The sequence below is a fragment of the Haplochromis burtoni genome, unplaced genomic scaffold (genome assembly GCF_018398535.1).
Source record: "Haplochromis burtoni strain Fernald_Lab_line unplaced genomic scaffold, NCSU_Asbu1 Contig_290, whole genome shotgun sequence".
NCBI lineage: Eukaryota > Metazoa > Chordata > Actinopteri > Cichliformes > Cichlidae > Haplochromis > Haplochromis burtoni.
This window is the reverse complement of record NW_024582651.1, coordinates 620,562-646,462: the sequence shown is the minus strand read 5'-3', so window position 1 is coordinate 646,462 and position 25,901 is coordinate 620,562. Positions and strand designations below refer to the sequence as shown.

The 25,901-nt window shown below is 39.3% G+C and overlaps 2 protein-coding genes across 6 annotated transcripts in view; both read right to left on the bottom strand.

Annotated features, from left to right (window-relative positions):
- The window catches only part of baiap2a (BAR/IMD domain containing adaptor protein 2a), a 50,894-nt gene extending 33,217 nt beyond the window's left edge, over window positions 1–17,677 (bottom strand). For 4 of the 5 annotated variants that reach the window (XM_005940335.3, XM_005940333.3, XM_005940334.3 and 1 more), the window contains exons 1-2: window positions 17,464–17,677; window positions 3,016–3,091 (exon numbers count right to left, since the gene is read on the bottom strand). In XM_005940335.3, the coding sequence (XP_005940397.1) occupies window positions 3,016–3,091; window positions 17,464–17,535 (148 nt within the window). In that variant the 5' untranslated portion in view covers window positions 17,536–17,677. The remainder of the gene's footprint in view (window positions 1–3,015; window positions 3,092–17,463) is intronic. The other variant, XM_005940337.3, reaches the window with a different exon arrangement.
- LOC102300456 (charged multivesicular body protein 6-A) lies at window positions 17,589–24,429 on the bottom strand. Its single transcript, XM_005940332.3, has 8 exons — window positions 24,111–24,429; window positions 22,799–22,908; window positions 22,441–22,528; window positions 21,965–22,051; window positions 21,798–21,863; window positions 21,485–21,565; window positions 19,388–19,463; window positions 17,589–19,292 (listed from the first exon to the last, which is right to left on the bottom strand). The coding sequence occupies exons 1-8, from the start codon at window positions 24,174–24,176 to the stop codon at window positions 19,243–19,245; spliced, it is 624 nt and encodes a 207-aa protein (XP_005940394.1). The 5' UTR covers window positions 24,177–24,429; the 3' UTR covers window positions 17,589–19,242.
- Window positions 24,430–25,901: the final 1,472 nt, after the last annotated feature.

Here is a 25,901-nt window from a genome sequence, read left to right as displayed (position 1 = left end):
TGTTATCACTTTTATCGTTAACTCTGTTTTCCTGGGTCTTTTCACGTGTGTTATGAACAAATCTTTTTTTCGGTACCGGTACTAGTTTTATTTTGTTGTATTTATCCACGACATCTTAAAGGCCGGTCCGTGAAAATATTGTCAGGCATAAACCGGTCCGTGGCGCAAAAAAGGTTGGGGACCGCTGCTCTATATCATACAGTAAAGAAAAGCTAAGCATTTATTATATATAAATATAAATAAATGTATATAAAATGCACAGGGGAATATTTATCTCAGGCCTCTTTTTGATCCACGGCCAATAGGTCACATACATACGAAAAAAAGAGAAATCAATAGCTCCTTGTTTCACAAAGGAAAGGGTAATGTCATGCTGTAAACCACATGCTGATAATCGCCACTGCACTTTTGCTTCTTCCATTCCATTTAATCTTTTATGTCAATATGTTTGAACACCCCACAGCAGGGTGACACAGTGACTGTGTTGGCTGCTGATTGACAAGCCTCGTACACCTGTATAGACAATGATTCCACAGGCTCCCCGCTAGCACTAATGCAAGGCATAAAGCATACAGTGTTTCTAAAATTCTCACATGACATACAGTGAATGCACATGGCTGTAGGTCTCGTGACCAATAAGGGGCTACTCGTGCACACACAGAAAGTTTGACTTTTGCTCCATGCATGCACAAAAACAATCAGTGAAGTTAATCCAAATGGGCAGTCATTCTGCTTGTATTTGCTCTGCGGCTAAATAAGGAGTCGTCCTGGCTGCACAAATCAATATCCGCCTCAGCCACTATCATTTCAACTGCACCTGACCAGGCTAACAGAGGTCACACAGGGCAGAGTCAGCTTCCAGTGATTTCTGCCTTACTACCATGCAGTCCTCCACCAGTCTGACAATCTCCAGCAAATAATGGCCAGTGCTTTTTGAGGTGAATTCAACAGCAGTCCAGGTGACAGATGGGCCTTTGCCTTTCAGACAGCTCCCAGGTGAGAGGCACATTTACAACAATGTCCTGGCAGGGGCAAGCTATTTCTAGCAGACAGATGCAGCTGCCCTGCAATAAGGGAAGTCTCCTAGGCTGGAAGCCTCGAAGCTCTGCTCCGAGGCTGAGGGACATATGCTAATGCTAATCCCAATTACAGCTGAGTCAATGGCAGGAGATGGCCTGTGCTTCCTTCTTTCTCTACTGCATGGGAAAGACCAGAGAAATAAGAGCAGAGCCTTCAGAGCATCATAGCTGAGTCCTCTTCGTTATGTCAAACAGGCCTCCTGCCTGCCTTGATGTGGAAAGTGTGAATGTGTGAGTGTCAGTTCATGTGAGTTTGCACATGTGTGGTAGGGGGGGCTGTGAGAGCTCTTGCAGATCTCCCAGCAACAGACACTTTCTTTTTGCTGATGCTGCTGCAGCAGCACGTGTGATAGTGTCTCTGTAACTGAAGAATGGCTGATTAGATAAGCTGGATCTATACGGGTGGGTCTATCTAATGAAATGTGTGATAAGGGGTTCAGAGAGACAGACGGAGAGGATTATTGGATCTCTGATTGCACGGCAGGCAAATGGTAGGGGAGGGGTTTATTTGAGAGCTACTGATCCTTCACTCATCCTTCACTCTGAGGAGGGATAACACATCTTGATCGAGACAGTAAAGATTTTCTGTAAGTGTGTCAAAATCATCATATTGTCAGGGGACTTGTATAAAAAAATTACAGGCTCTGTTGGCTTGGCAGTTAGACTCGGTCAGTCGCAGCATTTGTTGCTTTTACACTTACCAGCCACTGTGAAATTCACTGACTGAATGCTGTGTTGGAAAACCTGTAATACTCTAATACCCAAACCAAGCAGGCCTATCAGTGAAGGCTTTTGGCATTTCTGGTGTGGGATAATTTCAGTGATTGCACCATATGGATATGGTGTGCACTCCCATCCCCAGCCCCCTCAAATGAGAGCTGCTTAGTCCCTTGGGTTTAGCCAATTCTGCAAAGTGGGTCTTTAATGGCTCTGTGAGAGCCTACCAGTCTGTTTCCTACTTAAACCAAGGACAGGATTAGTTATTGTGCATCAACGGAAAGAAAAAGACTTGTTAGGGAAGAGAACATCCTTAATGGTAGGATGAGTTGGACTGGCAGAGGGAGGTCTTGTTATGGTTGAGGAACACATTGTATGACAGTCTTTTTAAAACTAATTTTTCACACATGCCCTACAATGCCAAATTTTTCTAAACAACGCCCAACAAGGATTTATGTGAGAATGCAAATGCTGGACACAGTCAGATTGAACATGAACTGGTCTTTAAGCTGCTACCTCCTGCAAAGTCCATGTGATGTGGGAATAATGCCTGCACAGTAACAGTTGTGCAAATTCACAGCCAGCAAGTGGTCATCCTGCACATCCTACCTTACCTTGCCTAAATTAAATACAATACAGTACAGTTTCCAGCAGTGAGATAACACTGCTGTGTGCTACATGTGAGAAAGGACAACTCTGTACAATGTCCTGACCTGATTTTCTAAAAGCAGCTCAAATCAGGAAGTAAATTCAAAAGGCATGGCTATAAGTGTTTGGGATTCCAACAAACAAATGCACAAGCACAAGCACATAGCCACACAGCCACACACACACTTGTTTTCCTTTGTAAATCTGACTGCTGACAGTGAGCTATCCTCGCTTTTGAATTAGATTAGAGGTCTTTTGTGTTGCTCTGACTACACCTCTATAACCATGCACAAGCAACGCCAGAAGCTCTGCACCAGATGATTAGGTCTGCCTATTTAACATAAGGATAAATTTTGTAGGGTTTTTTTGTTTTGTTTTTTTAAAATGCACAAAAAAGGATATGTAGCTAGATAAATAAAGCGAGAGAGAGAGAGAGAGAGAGAGAGAGAGAGAGAGAGAGAGAGAGAGAGAGAGAGAGAGAGAGAGAGAGAAAGAAACAGAGTGTTTTCTTGGCTAAGTGCCTAAATCTGCAGTGAAACAGGAGCATGAAAGAAAAAAAGAAAGGACTTACTGGCAAGGGCCTTCTCATAGTTCTTCCCCATGGCAACAAAGTTCCGTAAGCAGGGATTGAACTGCTCCATAATGGTCTGAAAAAGAAAACAAGAAATAGATGGGAGGTTGGGCATTTACTTATCATTAGACTGTAAGTCAAGAGCAAAGACTTGCATATTGCTTTATTTATTTGCTATTCCACTTTTTGCCTCACATTCTCTTTATATGCAAAGCTTCTCCAGGTGCACAAAAGCAGTTTTCTATAAAGTAAACAGCTATATACAGAACACATACCAGTGTACAGACCAAGAGGCAACCTCTGGGGCTGAAATATGGAGCCAAAGTCGACGTGCCAAAAAGCTGCAGTTCCTCAAATGATTACTGGAGGCTTGCTCCGAAAGTGAGTCGGTCCCCATAGACTGCCATGTTAAAATGCCCAACTTCACAGTAGAAATAAACATGTTTACAGCATAGTGCAAAAGGGGGTTTGGTGTCTTAACAAATTCAAATGTAAACTTACCAATTCAAATGTAATATGTCTTAAAGTTTTATCTTATTAGGGGTAGGAGTTACTGAACTATAGCTCTCGACCGTGTTTGTAGGGTTGCTGCCTTTTGAATGCCTGACAAAACATCCAGCTTACAGTGTGATTAATTGTACTAACAGCCTTTCCAAGAACTGTGTGCTGCAGTACTGGTTCAGTGAAATTCCAGCATTTTATTAATGGGTTTCTCATTTTTATAATAACCAGTCGCAGAAGTCATATCTTTTGTTTTGGCTGGATCGGTAAGCTACACTGTTTTGCTCTGGAAATACTGTATCCCAATACACTCCAAGGTGCAGTGTAAAATGCTGAGAATGCATGATTCTTGACACTTCTCAACACCACCTCCCTTCTCCTTCCCTCCTTCCTCCTGCACTTCTCCAGGGCTTCCTCCAATTAGCCGGTCCCTAGTCACATAGTCAGGAATAGCCAGGGGGAAAGAGAGACAACTACAACACTGCTGCAGCAGCAGCAGTCTCCACCAACCATCAATACTGCTGGAGAACACTTTATAATCTACTTCTAGCCTGAATCCACACAGTGGCAAAATAATATGGTAAGGTGCCACTAGTGTCAAGCTAAAACCCCATCAGCCCATCCTGAAAATCATGGGCCTCTTATCCTCACTCAGACTTCAGCATTTTTGCTTTTTCCTTCATTTTTCTGCCAGTTTTTTTCCTTATTGCTTTTTTAAACTGTGCCAAAAGTTGAGCAGCACCATATATGTATGTAATCCATCTATAGTGAAAGTCCAAATGAGTAAGATATAAACTGCCTATTATTTTTCTTTATCATAAGTAATTAAATTACTACACCTTTTTATGACTCTGCTTACAAAAAAAAAAATTGTAAAACTGGAGCAAACTACAAGTAATAACGTCAAAATGCCAAAAGACAAGTCACCATCAATGACTCATTTACTCTGATTTACTGGTTTAGATCTATACATCTATCGGCAAATGCAATTTAAAAGGTATTAAACTAGGATATAGTTTTAAGTATTGGGTTAGACATTTTTTATTGTCTGTCAACAATATTCTTATAACCAATACCTGATAGACTTTTGCCCTATAAAGGAAAACCATAAAGGCTGACGAGTTTGTAAAGTTAGAAAGGCAAGGCTGGGATGGATAGGTCATGTGCAGAGGGAGGATAGTGGACTGGAGAAAGGATGTTGAAGAGGAAAAGAGAACGACCACAGAGGTTCATGGATGTAATGAAGTACGACATGCAGTGGATTGGTGTGATAAAAGAGGATGCTAGGGATGGGGTGCGATAGAAGCAAATGATCTGCTGTGGTGACCCCTAAAGCGAGCAGCCAAAAGAAGAAGTGATGCTTTATTGTAGAGGATTTACATTTTCAAAATGGTCAAGAGAAAAATAAAAAGGTTGTTGTTCATTCATTATATTAACTAGCAATTTCACACCACTGCCTTCAGAGCTGTGCTGTGCATGTTTTAAAGACCTTGCTAGACCACTGTAATCAATGAAGTCACAAGTTGGTTTGCAGGACAAATCATGTGATGACACTATTCCTCAATTACCCAAACATCTTCTTCTGCGTTATATTATAAACTGGATATAAATACAACTTGTGGGCCACTACTGTGTATATATACTGTTAGTTAAATATCTGTGTAGGTTTGCAATCATCCATGTCATGAGAGTCTTGAGTGCTTTAAAAAGCAAACACCTCCAAAGGGGCCAACCCCCACTAGGAGTTAAATACCTGAGATTCTCCACCATTTTTTTAATATAACTAAAGAAGCTCTGAAGGAAACCAGCAAATGTTTACTACCAATGCTTAAACATTGCTTGTGCTGTTAATTATATTTCAAAGAAACACATCAGATTAATAGTAATTTAGTCTTTACTCTTGTTTCAGTATTTTGCTTTACAGGGATGTCCCATATCATATTGTCCCTGCTAATGCCAGTAATAAATTTGCCTTTACGTTCTAGCACACTCGGGCATGTCTGAGAGTCAGAGCCATGCGTCCATCTCAGGTGATGATTTAGTACCTAAACAACCTCCAAGAGAACGAAGTACTTTGCAAAACATGCGAGAAAAATGTTCCCGCTAAAACTGAAAATAACAAACTTGTTTCATCACTTGAGACAAAAACACTGTTCGAGACAACCAGGCTACAAAAGGGGGAGAAACTAGCTAGAGATAAGCGACTCACACTTAAACAAATGCTCCACTGAGTACCGCTGGAATGCTCACTAGTTGTGCTCCATATACCAGGGAAAGAGGGCGGTGGATATAAATTCCTTGCTACTTTTGTGTTTACGTTTGACTTGACTGTGTCATCGGATATATTGCTGTATAACTACTACTGCACTATAAACCCGCTGCAGCTGGCACCTTGTTTAAGAAAATTCACACTTCAAATTAGGTAGTCTGACATCAATGACAGTAGCTCATTGGGAAAAAAAAAACCTTTTACACTACTGAGGTTACATTGCTCAGTAGATTAAATATTTTTCTTCCAAATTTTCTGGAAATATTGTAATATAATTTTGAAGCTATACCCCACTCCTATAGCTTTATTTTAGAAACCCACAAATCTCTGCACAACATATGAAGTTTTTTAGCATTTGCTGTGGTCAGAGCAACACTACCAGTGAGCAAAAGGACAAGGAAGAGTTGTTCAGGATCCTATATTGTTTGGCTAAAATCAGAAGTCACAGCCTTTTAGAGTCCTCCTCCTCTTCTGTTGACTGAGTCTAGCTGTCAATTAAAATGGACTCATGGTAAGTCTACAGTGCACCGTGGAACAACAATACAGTGAGAAACTTTGTTCTTATACAGATACAAGCACACACAAGGCAACAACGTCCTACAGACTCTTCAGTGGTCTGCTTACTCTTCAGTCTGCTTACTTGTTTTATTTTTTAATAAAAATAATTGTTTTAAATAAACTTATTGCAAAGTTACGATGAAACAATAGTAAAACGCATATTATAAATTATTCTAATGTTCTCCCCCCGGCTCTGTTAGACTAACACACTCAAAGGATACAAATATAATTGGTTGAGAACCTTATCTCAAGTTCACATAGCACCTCAATACAAATTGTATCCCTGCTTGTTCTACCTCTGGGAAGATAAAAGACAACCCTCAGGACCTTGCTAAGAAAATATTTATTCCTAAATTATTCAGCGCATCTCATTGAAGAGGTTACACAAACGTGTGTATCACAAATACATGTGTGTGTACTCGTGCACACACCTACATTGATACAAGTGGTTATAATAAAGAGTGGTGGTGTTTAAAACTGGTGGGAGGATTACATAAAAAAAAAGCTAGGCCCAGTACAGCATCATTACAGAACATTCTCCCACTGAAGAGGCCAAAGGTATGTGACACAAGCCTAGCTGCCTTTTCTTCCACGTTCCGCACGCACGCACGCACGCACACTCTATAAACAGACAGTAATGCATGCAGCTATGGAGCCAATTTACAGTATTATGCGATTAGCTACTGATATAACTATTATATAAGAGACATGAATTACAATAGAACTTAAATGACATGTAGTTAAGGGAAGTGAAGAAGTGAAAAAAAAGTGAGGTAGTTTCTTTCTTCATCTCTTCCCATTGTTGCTAAATTTGTCATCCCAGTTCTCTTGTGCTACATTGTTACCCTAATTGTGACAGCTAATTGGGAAATGGGGCCAGGAGACACTTAAGGTTGTGCGACAGAGAGGCAGGGAGGGAGAGAGAGAGAGCTATCAAGTAGATGACTGAATAGAAAACTGTGAGGATGAAATATTCTATGAATTACGAAGAAAAGGTGTATAATCGGCTACTGTATCCCCTCTTTTCAAACTCGTTGTATCATCTTCTAATTAAAGAATTCATAAAATAAGAAATAAGTCAAGGCTCGAGTCATTTTCTCCTTTTCTGAGAGGAAGAGTCTGCTCATTTCGTCACTGCCTACATGAAGACTGATTGAATTCATTATCAGCACTCGGAGCAAAAAATTAAGGGAGACAATCAAAGGAGGGCAGACTAATGTCTCCTGCAAAATTAATCAGATCTCTTTGACACCCAGCTGTGCTGCAGAGGTGAGACAGGGATAATACAGAGAACTGTGGCGTGCATGAGTGCATGTATAAAGGAGGATTAGAGGAAAACTTTATTAGGCGACGTAAAAAATGATTTCTTTCTGCGCACTAAACAAATCAATGTTTCCCCTCACCATAGCAGCAACAATCGAAACAAGGCCGATGCATCTAGATGGCAGATTCAAATTATGGGACATTCATTCATCTCTGCTCACTCTGTTCTCCTCTGTCACACACACACCTACGCACACAAACATTGTAATGACATGCAAAGGGGGCAATTTGAAACTAACACCAGCTGATTAGAACCAGGGGGAATCACGCGCAATCAGAAGCCAGGAAGCCATCATCTGTTACCTCTCACCCTCCCCTCTCTCATTCCTTCTCACTTCCTCTTCAACATAGCAACTTGTCACAGGCCTAAAAAAAAATTTAATAAATACATAAATGCCCAGATCACATGAACGCTGAATCTGCCATTTACTGCATTTGTGAGGACTGTAAGGACCTATCACATGATGAGAGCCGAAAGAAGCTGCCAGAGCTGCTGATGTTATTAGGGAAGAATGTTAAGAAAGTGGATACTGTGTGGACTGACTAGTGGCAAAAATGCCATTTGCCTTTCTCTTTCTTAATAATGAGGGTGCATAAGCAAAGAATGAGTCTCAGCTGGAGGACAACTGATACCTGAACTAATTAGTGTACTAGGACCAAATATTTTGGCTCCAGTGTGATCTCCAGTCTAGCTGAGTGCACTGAATGATTATTAACATGGGATCAAGACTGTACACCTCAGACGGGACCTTGACTAAATCATTTCTTGGGAGAAAACCCCTTGCTGGCCAAACGATGTCTCTACAGTGTGGTCACAAAACTCAGACTGTTTAACAGGGATTTTTCTTTTCATATACGTTTCCTTTCATTGTCACATCGACCCATGAATCAAGGTACAAATGAAATCTTTAGACAATTAAGTTAGCTAAAATTTTTTAAAAAAAGAATCTGTGATTGTAGCAGTGGTGCTGGATTTGAATATATCTGGGTACCTGTCAGAGGGTATTCTGGTTGTTTATGCTATGCCATCCTGGGTTTTTCTCCTAAGCCAGTCAATTTGGTGCTAAGGCTGGTCACAGCTTATCAGAAATCATTTTTTTGGTGTTAGAACTAATGAGACAGTTGGCATATTGGAAATAGGACACATGTCTAAGGGAATGCATTCCAAACTTTATCACATTTCACTAGAAGAAAGTAAATTCCATTTAAACGTCACACTTAAAATGAGACAACTGAGTGTTTTGACTTCTTGCGTATACTCAGATAGGATGGGCAGTTTTATCATTTGATTTAAAAAGAAGTTAAGACTTCAAAGCATCAAAGCCCTACAGTACAGTGGCATTCCCAGCACTTATCAAGAGACTGTGAAGTACAAGGACTCTAAAGACTAACTGAAGAGCTACTGTAAATCTGAAACACAGTAAACTGCAAACAACAATGCAAAGCATGCGCTTATGTCAGAGGTATACGCTTTGAGCAGATGCCAATGGCCAGTTCGCAGTTTCGCATACTTAAAGCCTTACTAATGCTGCAGAAGGCACATCATGTGCTCTCAGTGGAAGCCAAGGTAAAAATCAAATCTCAGAATACCACATGAATGCGTGTGTCCTTTCCAAGTTCTCTTGAAGGGAGAAAACTTTAACATTATGAGCAGAAAAAAAGAAAAGTTTGTAGACTTCAAAAACAGCTCCTCCATTCCTTTGTTATGGAAGCGTGCACACTCAAGTGTTGCGCATCACTCATGTCAAACACAGGCATCGATATAAAATAGAACAGAGACGTTCTTCCTATAACAATGTGCTTTGGTTGCAACAACTCCTGACAGTTTCAGCGCTGGCTTTTATGTCACAGATAATGATGTTGCTGTGCCACACAAGCCGTTTACCTTTTCTAAAAATTTCAAATGTAGTGAAACAACCCAGTGCAGGTTTAGACGCTTGTATTAAATGTCATCCAATTTTTTGAATAAGTTTTATTTTTATTGTGAACATAAACAGTGGAAAGGGTTTCGTGCAGGTCTACAGTCATGGTCATTAGTCCAAAAAGACTCATGTCAGGAACTATGTAAACACTGAAAATAAACTGTTGCAAAAAAGCCTATAAATCATACATCGCCTCTTGCCAACAGTAGCCTACTTTCCATCCTCTGTCATGTAAACATGCTCCTGGTAAGATGGGAATAAAACGGGGAATTTATGATTTGTACTATACTCTTATTAACTTGCAGCGCAGAGGGTAAATATCAGCAGTTCCTGTGTGCTGTATTTGTGAACTCAGTCAGGGTTTGCAACAATTCAATGATAATGCCTTGCATGCTACACAGAAATAAAAGGGTTTGTCAGGTTGGAGATGGCCCCTACTGTAAATATTAGTCACGAAAAGGCACTTTGGCAAATTTCAGTATAACTGAGCAGACATGAGTTTTTTTTAAGACTCTTTTGGGGTCCATAATTGTCTCTAAGGGGTCTCAGATTGAGTAGGAAAAACCAAGCCCTCTACAAACAATTACTTTATCTTTTCCTCACCTTTAAACTGAAATGTTCCCTTCCGTCTCTGCCGGACAAATAACATACACACCAGAGACCAACAATTTACTGTGTTTGTTTGCTTTTCTGTCATCTGCAGCTAGTGTGACCCCCTCATCCACCTCAGCATCAACCATTCAACTAACTCAGTGCAGACACTGGTTACCACAGCAACCGAGACCAGACTTATTTGCTAGCTTTATTTCTTTTACCAGCAAAAGATCCTTTTCCTTTTGTGGAGGAAAGGGATGCATTTCCCACAAATCCCTCAAAATATGATTTTAGCTTTCAAATTGAAAAATAGAAAATGTTGAATCTGAGAAAATCTTTCATTGTATTTTAGGTTACGTCACTGGCTGGCTGTATAGGAAATTAACATTTTTGCACATCAGTTTGAAAGCTTGCGGGCAATTCTATAAAAATGAAGAAACAAATAAATACAATGAAAAATATGTGTTGTACTGTGCAAGCATCCTACTGCTACAGAACTACCTGTAACACTCCAGTTTCTCCACATTCGAAAACAGAAAGAAAACACCTAAACAAACTGACACTGCAAATTTCCCATTTAAGCTTCCCACAGTGTCAGTCAACTAAGTGCTTGATTAATTTGAAAATAACATGTGGGTGGCATTGTTTTGCCACAGATTTTTTTTTTGGTTTTGTTTTGTTTTTGATGCTGATTCATTGAGATACATGTACATTCTGAGATATAGATGGATATAGATATAGATAAAGGTCTTTTGAATTCTACAAAAAAAAAAAAAGAAAGTTTACAGTGGCAGAGCAGCAAATCTGCTGCATTACTCATTTTATATCCAAATGGCAAAATTTGGCTGCGTCAAAATGTTCTCACCTAAAGGAACATTCAAACCATCTGGGTATCCATGCAGCATTACTGACTTTCTGCTCATAAGTACAACTGGCTTGGGGCTCAGAAGAGCACTGTGGCTGCCTGTTGAGCTGGCCTTGTGGGTGTAGTGTAGCCAATCCTACTGAAAGTAGCAGCATTTGCCACAGATGCATAGAGTAAGAGCGGCCACAGGCATGTTAACTCTAGTTCATGGCCCATCAATGCAAGACCATTGTGTCCATTGACACAGTACGAACTGAAATTTTCTGTCTCTGTGTCTCTTTCTGTCTGTGTAATTACAGCTTCACCCTCCACAGTAATTAGGGACTATTTCAACAAGGATGTGGAATGTCTCCATCTATTTTTCCTTCTCTTCATCTCTTCTTCTTCTTCACTGGCAACACTTTAACGCTTTATTTTTCTAAAATAAACAAAATCCTTCTATATTCTTTTACATTTTCTTTCTATCCTCTACATTCGGGAGAGTAGCCATGCTAACAGGGTGACTTCAAATCAACCTTAATGATCAGCGATTGTCATGAAGCATGTTTGAGTCACTGGAGTGTAGCTTTGGATTTAGCAGTCACCATTGCCAGTCTATGCCCTTGGAAAAAACAAAAAAAAGCAATGATGAGTAAAAGAAAAGAGAATGTCTCTAAACCATCCGCCCCCAGACGTGCAGAGAAGGTGGGTGTGTGGAGCAATAGTCCTCTCTCAGCATCGCAGTCAAAGGCACAGGGAACAAATCTGCTGTTCCAAAGGCAATGAATGTTATGATATCTCCTGCAGTGCATAATGCAATCTTTTCAAGGCCCTAGGCACCACAGGAATAAACTTGTTGAAACACTATATTCTGGGGGCAGATGTTCAGAAGCACAAGTCATTTTAAACTCCTTTAAATTGCATTTTATAAGACAAGTGGTGCCTTATTTGACGTGCGGCAAGGAAAAAGGCAAATAAAACAATATATGGCATTTTCACTTATGCAGCTCCAGACAACTTCTTATTGTAAGACCACACAAATGACACACAGCACTGTATATACATCAAAGAGGCTGGTTTACACTAGATCCTTTCTGGGGCTTTTAGTAAGCATTTCATTAGCTCTACATCTCCTTTTATTCCCTTTCTGAAATAAACATGTCCATATTTGAAAAAAAAAAAATACTATCCTTCTATCGCTATTCCTCCCTCTCACACGCCTTCTCTAGCCCTTCACCAACTGCAAGTCTTTTAGCACAATGATATGACAGAAACACATAAGAATAATGGCACGTTGTTGCTAAGAGACCACCTGTTCAGATCTCCCACATGAGATTGTGGTGAAACTGTAGTTCTCTTATCATCACCAGAGTAACATTCATTTGAGTGTAGTGAATGTCACGACAATATTGCAACTGAGAGAGAAACCTATTACATAACAAGATGTCTTTTAGGCAGAGAAACTGCATTTCAGATGAGGGTTTTTTCTTTAATCAGACATACTGCAGCCGCTATCAGGCAACCACAAAATGAAGATCAAATAACAAGAGCGCACTGCAGAACGCGCTTGATCCACTTAACGTCAAACGACTATTTTGCCACATTCATAACAGACATTTGAGAAAATGGCATCTACTGGCTTCCGGGCTGTGTTGACATTTAGGGAGTGGTGTTCCATGGGAAAACGGCGCTGTCCTGAGGGCTAGTGGTGATGAGCCACACCCTTTTATTTCCTTACCTGTCAGGGTGTGTTCAAAACCTGCACTGCATTGTATCGGGGGCAGAATACGCAATACTTTCTGTGACAAAGGGTGAAGAAATACAAGAAAAAGTTACATTCTTCCACGGGGCGTTTAGCTTTGATGTAAACGTCCATGTTATTTATTCTTCAGGAGAGCAGCATATAATGTTAGCAATTAAGAGGTTGCACTATTGACTGGCTTAGTACACAGCTCTGTTCTTTCGAAGCTGCATTCAGGCTTGCTCTAATCTGTTTATTCACTTCATCTTGTCCTCCCCTCCTCCCGAGCCAGGTCAGTCTGAGACTTGATCCAGCGGCATGCTAAGAGGCTTGATCTAGGCCACCACCTTTCACAGGCAGCCGGTGGCATGACCAGCTGGTGGAGATGACAGCGGTGCAGACACAGACGTTCTCAAACATGCAAGCGCTGAGTGTCAGTCTTAAGTATCTGTCTCCCTGTGTCAGCACAGGAATGACTATATACCAGTCACCTCGTCTGGAACTGCCAGTCTACGTGAGGGAGGAGAATTGAAGTGAGTCATGGAGGATCATGCAGGGATTGCTGGGTTTACAGAGTTGACTCCCTTGTTGATTAAGATAAAGTCATCTCTGGAAAGTAAGGAGTGTCTCTGCCCTTTGCTGAAGGAACAATACTCAGAGTGAGATGCAGAATCCCCACTCTTGCTCTCACCATGCCTACAGTTCCAGCCCTGTTAAACACACACTCTCAACTGGGCTAACATGACTCACAGCAGCGCAGTTACCCCCCTCACCTCCCTAGTGATTACTCGGTATCTGCCCAGCTGCTGACTACAATGACTTTACAGTCTCTGCATTTTTTTTTTAAACATTTTCTCTTCCTCAGGAGTTTTTTGCTTGCAAATCAGACAAACAACTATTGTCTGCTGTCTGATATGTACAGACCAGAGAGATAAGCAGGGTTACAAGGTTTTGGAAGTTAAAGCAATTATTTTTGTGTTTATCGCTTGGAGGTGCACAAAACTATTCATGTTCAATCACCACAGGCAATTAGCACAAAAAAAGTCTAACATGAAAAACAACAACTTGAGATTCCAAGTTTGACTCTTACTCAGCAAAACACAAAGAAATATTCAATCACTATGTATTTCTTTCCAAGCCAGTGATGATACGGTGGATGAAGTTTCCATTTACCTCTGTGCACTTTCAGGCATCCATTTTCTATCATTTTAATCTAATCCTGTAACAGAAGCCATGACTTGTACTGTTTCATCAGTTTGGCTGAAACTCCCCTGAAATTAAAGATGACAGTCTGCATTTCAGCCTCAGACAATGTGTAATTTTGCATCTTAACTCATAACAGTAGATTCAAGTGCTGAAACATGCTGATTACTGCATTATTTTGAGTGTAAACTACGGTTAATAACATTTTTATAACTGATCCAGCTCAATTTTTTTGTCTTGATTAAACAATGATTGTGCCACATATACAGTCAATGGAATAATTATTTGACCCCCTGCTGAATTAAGAAGTTTGCTCACTTTCAAGAAAAGATAAGTCTCTAATTTTCATAGCAGTTTCCTTTAAATGGGGAGACACAGAATACCAAGCAAAAATCTAGAAAAAAACCCCCACATTAAATTAAATAAATGCTATAAACTGACTTCTCTGTCATTTAGTGGAATAAGCATTTGAGCTCCAAGCAACATATGACGTAGCACTTGGTGGTCACTGGGTTTTCACATGTTTCAGGATGGATTTTGGCCCACTCCTCTTTATAGAAACTCTCTAAATCTTAAGGTTCTTCAAAGATTTTCTACTGAGGAGGACTGAAGTCTCGTAACTTGCTAGGCCAGTCCATGATTATGATGTGCTTCTAAGCAAGCCACTCCTTTGTTGCCTTGGCAGTGTGTTTCGATTGTTGTCATGCTGGAAGACCCAGCCACGAAGCAACAGCCCCAAAGCATAATGTTTCCACCTCCTTGAAGTTGGTGTTCTCTGGGTCATACACAGCACTTTCTTCCAAGCCTTCTCTGAATCATTCAGATGTTCACTTGAAACTTAAAATGGTCCTAAACATGTGCCTTCTTGAGCTGGGAGACCTTATGGGTGCTGCAAATATTAGTCCACTAGGCATAATGTATTTCCAGTGGTGTTCTTGGCGATTGTGGTCCCGACTGCCTTCTGTGTCTGCCGGCTTTCTCAGGATCCTCCTCACCTTGTGAGGCAAGATCTTCAGACTGAGGGCAATTGACGGTCATTTTATATTTCTTACATTTCCAAACAGTCACAGCAAAACTTGTCACCTTCTCACCAAGCTTCTTGTTGATGGTCTTTTAGACCGTTGCAGCCTTGTGCAGGTTTACAGTCTTGTTCTTAATATCCTTTGAGAGCTCTTTGCTCTTGCCCATGCTGGCAGAGATGTTGGACTGGAAGAAGCTGATTCAGAGGACAGGTCAGCTTTATACTCATAAAAAGTTTAGATCATTTATCGATTAATTGTAATCCGTGTACCACAAAAATAGCACATAGCTATCTGTATATTAGGAGACATAATTCTTGGTGGGTTGCATTGGATCAAATACTTGCTTTTTTCCTGGATTTTTGGATGATATTCTGTTTCTCACAAAAATTAAACTACTATAAAAATTTGAAACTGCATTTCTTTGTGAAAATTAAAGGTCATAGGACGGGATCAAATAATAATGTCTTAAAAACATGCAAAAGTGTCTGTTAACATACACCCAAAGCTAGTCTTAATCATCTTGTAGAGAGGCAGACAATATCTAGAGTTGTGTTTCAAGGATGACCAGAATAAAGACAATAACACACAATAACACAGATACTTGTGGAATAATTTCTGACTGTTAACTCAGTTCATCATTGCAGCTCTAGTGCATTAACAACATGCAGTATACAGTAAAAGACTCGTGTTTCTCCCCTCACTGAGATATGGGTCACACTGAACTCTTGAAATATTAAAGAAACAGTACGAAACTTGCTTTTATGCTGCAAGGTTTGGTGAAAAAAAGCATGACAAAGTGCCAAAGAAGCAGTGACTATAGATAACACTCACTCTCTGACCTCCTGGCTTTTGCCACTGGGTCAGTTCCCCAGTGTTGGAAGTGGGACTCTCTTTCTCCACTCTACTGCCCATCAGTGTTGGACTGTCAGGGCTTTGACAGGGTGTTTTCACCCCAGAGACAGAGACTCACTGCTGGGCTTTTACTTGAATGAGCACCTAAATCTGCAGAGGGGTCTGTTCTCCCCAAAGAACTCGGGAATCTGGAGCATTCCTTTCTTCACCCTTTTATGGAGGGACTGATTTACCAACATTTGCAGGAAATAAGCACTTGTATAAACCCCATATGATAAAGGGCATTAAGGTAAACTTGGAACCAGTGCTGGGAACATTTACTTCAATTTATGGCTCTAAGAACCCCTAGATGTCTGCTCATTTCTGATACCTCAATTCCCTATAGGTATCAGAACAGCTCGTCTTGACTCATTCATGGGTTTCGCAAAACTTCTGCTGGCTTATGCTTTGCATGGAAACAGCTAGCAATAGAGTATATTTAGGTTATTACACGTATCAATACCTAGATATATATTCAGATATAAGATAGAGACCACCTCAAGCAGGCCTAAGTCATTAAGGAAACCCAAGAATATTACAGAGCAGAGACAGGAGCAAGCCATCATACGGTGAGATTATGTTGACATTCCATTACTGGCTGCAACTCTAAACCATGGCAAAGGTTGTTAAACAAAGCCTGCAGTGAGGTTTAATAAATTATAAAGCAATCAGCACGAAAACAAGCGCATGATTAGGGCATTAGCTCTTTTAAGTTATTCATCAACCACTTCTATAATCAAATGAGCATTCCAGCCATGTATACACCAACAGGGGAAAGCACTGGTAGATGATAAATGGCAAATTTCCTTATTATTCTGTCATTAGGTGCTCTTCTTTAGTATACAGCTGTAAATCCAACCCATTGCTGTTTCTACAAAAAGAATTTGAAGACAAGTTTTGCATTAAAAATACTGAGACATGAAAAAAGCTAAAAAATAAATGGTGGGCTTAGATGGTGCAATCGCTTCCATTCATTTTTTACCTAGAATGTGTCTTTCCCAGAATTGAGGCTTTGCAATCAAACGCAGTTCACATGGAGTTTTAAGAAGAACAGGTTTGAAGAGGCAAATATTTACTTGTTGCAACAGGATGCTTAGGCTTTTGTGCCACTCGAGCACCGACTTCTGGAATGCAATATGTTAATGTTTCAGCAGGCTGTGCTCAATAGCCAGTAGTTAACCAACGAACAGCTCACACTACCTTCAAGCAGACCACTATAGGTGTAGGCTACTCATGCAACAGGCCAAGGAGCAGGAATAGCAAGAGTGAGTGACTTTGATTTTGCAGTTTTGATGGAAAGGTGTTGCCTTAAGTTGTGGTGGAACGCAAAAGTACAGGGAGGCGGAAAATACATTATTTTTGATCAAGTGAAAAATAAAAAATAATAATAATAGTAACCTGCTGAGTTTCGGCGCCTCTCCCTTAAGGGATCATCGATGATTTAAAAAAATGGATTTTGAATGCATCTTGACCAAAACTATACAAAGATCAAATTCATTTTGCCGCTGCAGTGTTTACTTTGCGGCTAAAATTACATGCTCGTATATACCTCCGAACTTTATTAATTAGTTGAACCTTACCTTGTAGACATTTTCCGTCAAACGGTGAACCTCGTCTGTGCGAGACATGGTGAAATCTTCAGCCAGGACCATAAACGTTGTTTTTTTACTTTAAACGTGTATCCGCGGAGAGAAAGGGGAAAAGAAAAAAAAAAAAACAGGGGAGAGACGGGTAAATGCACGAGTGCGAGCTAACAACAGGCGAGATAAGAGACCGAGTGGCTCTGCGCTCCCGAAACCCACTAACTAAACACACCTTCTCTCTCCACAGCTGACAGTCCGATGCTGCCTTTACGGTCTACTCGGAAGTTCTGATTTTTGTTGGGCTTCCTTTATTTTATTTTATTTTTTTTCGCAATCTCTTAAACACTGTGTGCGATGCGAAGATTTAAACAAAAGAAGTACAACATAGTATAACATTTTCCAGCTTTTGTTCACAAGTTTAAAAGTAAAATCGAATACATTCGGACGTATAGATTAGGGGTAAACAAGAATGAGAAAATATGAAGGGAGGGCTTTTATCCCCCAAAAGTATAAATTTTAAAAACCCAAACCAATTATTAAAGGCTGTCATGGTAGCCTACGTTATATGGCAATGAAAGTCACATAACGAAATTTCTACTACGTTGCGCGACGTGTTTTTGTTATACTAAACGGTTAAAATCATTATTTCCCACGGTAATAGAACGCAGCACCATCTTGTCAAAATGCAGATTTAGAGCCCGCCCCCTAAATCTCTACCATTACAAAATATTTGAGGCAAATTCGTTCTCGTAGCCACAAATTCCATGTATTTTAAAATATGTATGTTTGTCTATTCATATCGCTCCAGTGTTTACAATGATAAGCTTGGTAGAGTTATGCACAATAGGACCTAGCATATACCTTAACCTATAAACATATGTGACTAAGCATGGACAGCTGGTTAAAGTAGTGGGATCATCCTGCCAGTTTATCTCCATGCGCACCAGTAATCAGTAATAAATGATAGAGTCTCATTGTGGTGAATAAGCCATATTCCTCCGATTAAAGCCATTATACACCATGTAAATCTGCCTCAAGTATGCCTACTATTACATGAGGCTTTAGGGAAGTCGCACTGTACCTGTTACACCATAGGTGCTGTTTTTCCTCATAGGATAATTTGTGTTAGCTGCATTGTACATGCTAATTAGTGTCTAATTGCTGCTTAGTGTCAGATTGTAAATACTATATTTTCTTCCTTGTCTAAACATCACCCACATATTAGCAACATGAGATTTTGATTTTCTTTCAACAAGTACACACTAAGGGCACTCTAAATGAAGACACCTGTTATGTGGAGTGCGGTGTAGAAAAATACAAGTGAGGAGTGCCCCCTTCTGGAGAAAGTATGGTGCATATTTTCACTGGTATTTATTATTTTTATTAATTTTTCATTTTATGAAAATTACAAGAAAGACAAAAAATAATCAGTTGTGGACAAATAAAGACAGGACAGCGTTTGTTCCCACAGCTCAATTTAATATGTAAAGCTGTAAATAATGTGTAAGACATCTAAAAACTCCTGTTATTCTACAATAACAGCTACAATGCAACACTTCTCTTCCTAACCAAATCAGACACAGAGAAATAGAATATTTCACTTTATGCATGACTTAAGTGGAGCGGTGAACCAAGTACAGACAGTGCTGATGCTGTAAATTGTGTGAAGATGCACTGATGTGTGCAGGTCCCGTGTTCACATACCAAATCCCAGAAAAAAAGAAATCCACCTCTTTATGCAGCTTAACACTGGATACAGACCACACATTCAGTCTACTAGGCTGCCAACAGCTCTCTGTCTGGCTTGTTCTTTGCTTCTCGCCTCTCTAGAAAACACAAAATCAAAATAAAATAGTGTGACGTCAAACACTAATTTATGGTTGTTTAAGGAATGATTTGTTGAGTGAAAGATTAGATGTACCTGGCTCTGCTTTAGCTGCTTCTGACACCTCTGGTACTGGTTCACTGGGGACCTCTGGAAGTGCTACGTCTTCTTCCTGTTTCAGAAAGAGAGATTACGAAAGCCAGCTGACATATTTAGTTCCTGAAAAGCTGAAAAATTTGTGGACTCATTATCAAAGCAGTACTACAGAAAGTTGCACAACGATTTTATTTTAATTTTAGTTTAGGTGCATAATATATTGGACAAAGACAGTTTTTGACATTTTGGCTCGGCACACCAGAACAAGGGATTTTAGATTTTTTTAGAAATCAATTTGTGATTGAAGTACAGCAAACAGTATGCCATTAACTAGGAATTACATCCATTTTTATGCACAAACCTCCATTTTCCTAGACTCAAAATTAGTCACATAAACCAACATAATTTTAAATATAAGGACTGTTTCTAATACTTGTCTAAAAAGCCATTGCAGCAAAAGACTGCCTGAAGTCTAGAACCCACGGACATCAACAAAATGCTTTGTTTCTTTCCTTTAGATCCTCTGCTGTGGCATGTTCTGCATCCAGGTTTGCATTTAGTAACTGTAAAGCTATGTTGTGGTGGGATCAGGTCACACGTTTGGCCATTGAAGGATATCTCATTTCTTTGCCTTGAGAAACTCTTGTGCTGCTTTTGTAGTAAGCTTGGACATATATGCTCGAGTCATTATCTATGTGCTGCAGTTAGTTTTGCAGTATATGCCTGCATCTGAGCAGAGAGTACAGCGCTGTACACTTCAGAAATATTCCTACTACTTCAATCAGCAGGCACATCATCAATTAACACTAGTGGCCCAGATCCACTGACACCCCTACATGGCATAACATTGTCTCCTTTTCGTATGTCTGATAGATTTATTGTGTTCTTTTAGCCTGATGGCCTTTCTCAGTTTCACCGATATTTCTTTTGGCCTCATATTAAACCTTCTAAAAATCTTTTAAAAATCCACTGTGGTGGTGTTCAGAGGTAAAACTGCAAAAAATAGTTTTCTTTGCTCAATAAATGATGTTGTTTTTTCCCCAGATGATTCTATTGATTTTCAGATATATTCATTTTAATTGCCCCTCTTACAGACATTTTCTGGGAGGTCTCATGTTGTTTCCATGCATTACCTCTTTAGGTTTGTTTGTTTTTTTGCATTTACACCGTACTTCACAGTTTCCAAAACACTATAGCTCCTTCAAAATAAAATAATATTCCTCTTTTTTTTTTTTCTAAAATCAATTTCTGCTTCTTGTTGCTTCAGGTAATTTTTCTTTTTTCATCTTAAAACAACTTGTTAATCTTTATAATGAGCTTTCTATTCAGGAGTTGTTTTTTGTTTGTTTCCTGTTTGTAAAGATAATCTACAGAGAAATTTGCACTGGTGTAATTCATGCAGTATTTGGGTTTGTATAACTGATTTCATTGTACAATAGTGAGGTCTAGCAGTGTGGGAGGATATTTTTGTATGCATTTAAAAATTGTCTTTAAGAAGAAACACATTTAATTCAGCTTCAAATACAATAATATCTACTGCGCTACAATTTTATTTGCATAATTGTGTCAAACTGATTCTTAAAACTAGTCTTTGTACAAATGTGAAAAATAGTAATTTACAGCATGTAGTTTGACAGACATGTGAATGTGTAATTTAGGATAATAATTACATCATAAAAGAATAATCTTCTGAGGTTTTAATCACAATGAATTAACCAAATTCATACCCACAGTTGTTTCATATTCACTGTGTTATTATGCTACATTTATATTGTAATTAGCTTAAAAATTCTTCTTCTAAGTTTGCAACACAGTTTTCTTCTCTTCAAAAACCAGATTTCTATAGATTTAAGATTAAATGGCAACGTTCAGTTTAGGTGTGATATCCCTGCATGAGTCAACCGTGAATCACAGCTTTAACCACATAATTGCTCAAGTGGAAGCACTCAGTGGCCAGCAGTTGAATGCTGCGGTCACGCTCGGAGCCTTGGTGGGCGTAACTATTAGATGAAGTGGGGCGATAACAGCAAAAGAGCATGCATGCTTTGGAAATATTTTTAGTAATAACAAAGGTTTACAATGCAGTGTAACACCCACCTGAGTGATAGCTTCCAGCTCTGCTAAGACAGCATCCTCATCCTCTTGTGTCAGGACTCCAGCCAACATTTCATCTATTTGCTACAGGTGCATAAATGAAGCAATAAATTAAAAACAAACTAAATCGTTGATTTAAAAATTCTCTTAAAGTGATATGTATCATCCCAGAACATACACTACAATATGAAGGAAATAATTACTATTGGACATGTAGTTTAATCAAAACTCAGCTGATTTTTGGCATACATGCAGTACCGGTATTAATGATAGTTCTTTGGGGGTATATTTGATAAACATCAGTAAGGCATTTTACCCTTTGATAGTCAGTCGATTCCTGTGTCTCATCCAGGATTCTCTCCACATCTTCTATTGACATGATCTGTCATAATGTTACATTATACACTCATGTTTATAAATCTTAAGGTGGTATTAAAATATTTTGAAAATGCATAGTACAGGAAAAACAATGGAAAGCACTACCTCGTGCATGCTCTTCAGACAGTCGTTGCCAACTTTAAGTCCCTCAATGACTTTCATTTCAATTTGCATGAACTCAATGTCTTGAACCTGTTTAACAAACAATTACATTGTAAAAAATAGTTACATGAAATATAAATAAACAAAGCAACAAATCAAATAGTATTTGTCCCTTTTATTTTCTCATAAAATAGTGATTAAAGAGAGACTGAGTTAAAACAAACACTTTAAATTACACTATTTTTTGGTTTGGATTAGCATGAAATATAGTAACAAATCACAAGTAATCACAAAACAGTATTATATCACAAATGAATTTAAGGCCACAATGGACTTCTCAACTTTGGACCAATTTGCATTTAAGCAATCATATTATTAACAGTTATTTTGGAAACTGTTAAATACTGCAGAATTGAACTGGTCCACTCTCCCTTGGCACTGAATATCAAAGCCTGGTGGACTGATGCTATGAAACTTACCATGCGCTCGAGATTTGAAATCTGATTTTCGGTCTTTTCTAGTAACTGATCCTGGTACCGTTTTTTCTTAAGAAGCAACAGCGCTTTTCTGCAATAACAAATGAAAACACAAAGCATCATATAGCAAACAATATCTTTTGTTTACAGTACGAATACAGTGTGTACCGCTGCATGCCGAATAAAGTAAATTGAATTACAAAAGAGAAAACGGACTCTGTGCAGGAGTCATTAACTTGGGAAATTTTAAGTAGCATTATCCATATTTAAGTAAACCTCATTTGTTTACATTGTTGCCAGTATTCACAGTAGTGTAACTACATGCTGGTAGATATTGTGTAAGATCAAGACTTGTGCTTACTCCTTCTTGCCATCTTGTAGCAGCTGCTTTGCTAGACGTCGCTCTTTCTCCAGCTGCAAGGTGATTCTCTTTTGGTACTGCTTCAGCTTGTCTCTCTGCTGCTTCAGTTGCTGGACAAAATCCCCAAAGAGAAAATTAAAAAAACAACAACAACAACAATATAATATACACATTCCTTGCCATTTTATTGGGTACACCTTCCTAGCCATGAGTTAGATAAATATGTTGGTTCATACTGACATGACAGCATCACACAGTTGCAGCAGATCTGCACCACCCGTTACACCAAATCACAGTGGTGACTGTGAAGGCCATTTGAGTACAGTGGCTTCATTGCCACGATCAAACAAACAGTTTGAGTTGATCTGAGCTTTTGACATGGCGCATTATTCTGCTGGAACTAGCCACGAGAACAAGGATAGACTGTGCTTAGAGTCATGGATATAGTCAGCTACAATACTCAGGGAGGATGCAGCATTTAAATGTTGCCTATTTGGTACAAGATGGGGAGGGTGGATCAATGCTTTCATGTCGTTTACAAATTCTGACCCTACTATCTCAGTGTCTATGGTGCAATTTTGGTGAGCTCATGTGAACTGTAACCTAATTTTCCTGTTCTTAGCTGCTGTACCTCACCTGCTTCAAGGTTTGCGATGTTGTTTGAAACTTGCAGAAGACATGTTTTTCTGCATACCTTGGTGGTAATGAGTAGTAGTTACTGTTATCTTCTCATCAGCTCAAAGGAGTCTGCTCATTTGCTTATGAACTCTGCCATCATCAGGTCATTTTGAGAGAACTGCCTTTAGGAATGTAACAGCAGATCTGCCTCCATAGACGATCTCTTGCATCCTCTTCCGCTCTCCTTCCATATATCCATAATTGTGGTCTTTCTCTTCGCCTCCTGCCTGACAGCTTCATCTTTTACATCCTTTGCTACCATGTAATTGGCTGATTAGATATTAGATATTAGCCTTAAGCAGCAGTTAAACAGGAGTACTCAATATATTTTTTTTATCTACTAAAAAAGTAACGAAGAAATAGACACAAAAACACAAGGAAGAGGTCCATGAACTGATGTCGCATATTATAAATAGATGTACTCATTCAGTAGATATTTTATGAAACCAATACGACTATTCTGTGCTAAACGGAAGAGGGGAATACAGTTCTCACGAGATACGAGTCGCAGAGAAACCCAACAGTAAGCACATCGGGTGATAATAATTCATCTCGCCGTGTGACCACAGCACAAGACCGTGCAACCCCTAACACTAGCCCGATAACGGGGATGCTATAACCGCTATCAGCTCACCAAAATGGCTTTGTCCTGCTCCGTTACACGAGAAGGTCGACTCTTTCTCCCAAAGACGTTTCCCATTATTCAGCCACATCCCCGCCACATTCTCCCGTATCAACACAAAAAATATCACTTTTTGCTAAACATTTTGTAAATAGTAAATAGCCTAAAATGGCTAACAGGCTAACTGACTACACCATGCCCTCAGTTCTTTTTGTTTTCCGCGTTTCCTACGGCAAGCAAGGCAGGACGTATAATCCGAAGCGTTACATTACTTGATTATTAGAGCTCGTTGTTCTGATATTCATTCCTGTTATATTGTGACATGGTACGGGCGGTAACAGCTGCGCCTATTACTATGATAAAATGAATTCAACTGCAGATTTTATAGGGGGCACATGTTAAACACTCTCGCCGGACTGTTGGTACCTTGGAGAGCTTCCGCCTCTCCGGGGGTTCCAGGATCAGCACCATGGAGAGCAATCAAAAAACGTTTCCTCTAAAAATAGCAGATTTTGCTCAACATAAAGGCAGGAAATTAACAGACAGCTCTTGTATTATTTCACATTAGTAAGGTTTAGCAATGTGATAAGAGGACAGCATTCTAAATGACTCAATATTGTGCAAAAGTCTTGGAAACAGAGACAACTCTTATTTATTTTTAGTTTACTTCCAAGGAGCCAGACTAAGTTTTTCATTAGAGTTTGCCGTTGTGTCTACACATAAGAGACGTTTCGTGAAGTGCACATTTTAAACGGCACCTTTAGATACTTTTGTTACACCAGTATGTTGCGAAAAACATTTAGTTCCCATTTCTTCAGTTGAATCTACAAAAAACATCAAAGATAAAACGGTTAAACAGCTATAAAACTGTATTCTTGCACCAAAATGATTCTCAGCTATTAGACAAAAAATGTGACATACCAAAGTGTATATTTATTGTGTCAGGTTATGCCAGATTACATGAGAACTAGGCTGAAAATCATTGGCAACAGGCCTCCTGGAGTGATGAACTCAAATGTGAAATTTGGGTCAATACTGTATGTATGGAGAAGGTCAGGCAAGTGGTACAATAGTTAGCATCCATCTGTCAAACATAGAGGCTCTATCATGATCCAGGGCTACATTTCAGCCAGTGTTGGTTGTTGGGGGATCTTGTCAAATGTTGATATTGTTGGAATTATGAATATAGATAAGTATCATCAGATTTTGATCCAACATGCAATACTATCTGGAAAGGAACTGGTTGCCTGCAGCTTTATTTTTCAGCATGAAAATGATCCCAAACACAGCAAACACATACCTGGATAGAAAACACACAATGGAAGAGTATCAGTCATGCCCTGGGCTCCCCAGTGCCCGGACCTTGACATCACTGAAGCAGCGTGAGATCAGTTTGACAGAGAACAGAACAAAACACAGCCATAATACAAAGAAATGATCTGAAGACTACTTAAAGAAATGACAAGAAAGCTTACCTAAGAGAGTTAAGGCTGTGCTGAAGATTAAAGGTGGCCAAAGCAAATATTGACTTTTAAAGTTGTTAGTACTGTACAAACTATTTTTTATTTTTTTACTAATTACTAGTTTATTTGTGTTTTGTGGTAGGTTGAGTTTAATGTCTTGGCTGTTGTAACATAGACATCCCCGAATGTCATTTTTCTTACTCATAACACTACCATTTTTCTGTGATTCATAAATGATATGCAGAATAAAGTGTGCTGGGCTGAGGGGCATGCTTTGGAAAATAACTGTACTTCAAAAAGACATATTTTACGTGTATACCATCAACTATAGGGGAAGAAT

Bases quoted from the DNA above. Each gene is read 5' to 3' on its own strand.
- LOC102300456 (XM_005940332.3), bottom strand. From the start codon at position 24,176: ATGGGAAACGTCTTTGGGAGAAAGAGTCGACCTTCTCGTGTAACGGAG. The intron at 21,864-21,964 runs GTAGTGCTTTCC...ACATTATGACAG, and splicing joins GTCTGAAGAGCATGCACGAG to ATCATGTCAATAGAAGATGT. The intron at 19,293-19,387 runs GTACATCTAATC...TGTGTTTTCTAG, and splicing joins AGCAGCTAAAGCAGAGCCAG to AGAGGCGAGAAGCAAAGAAC.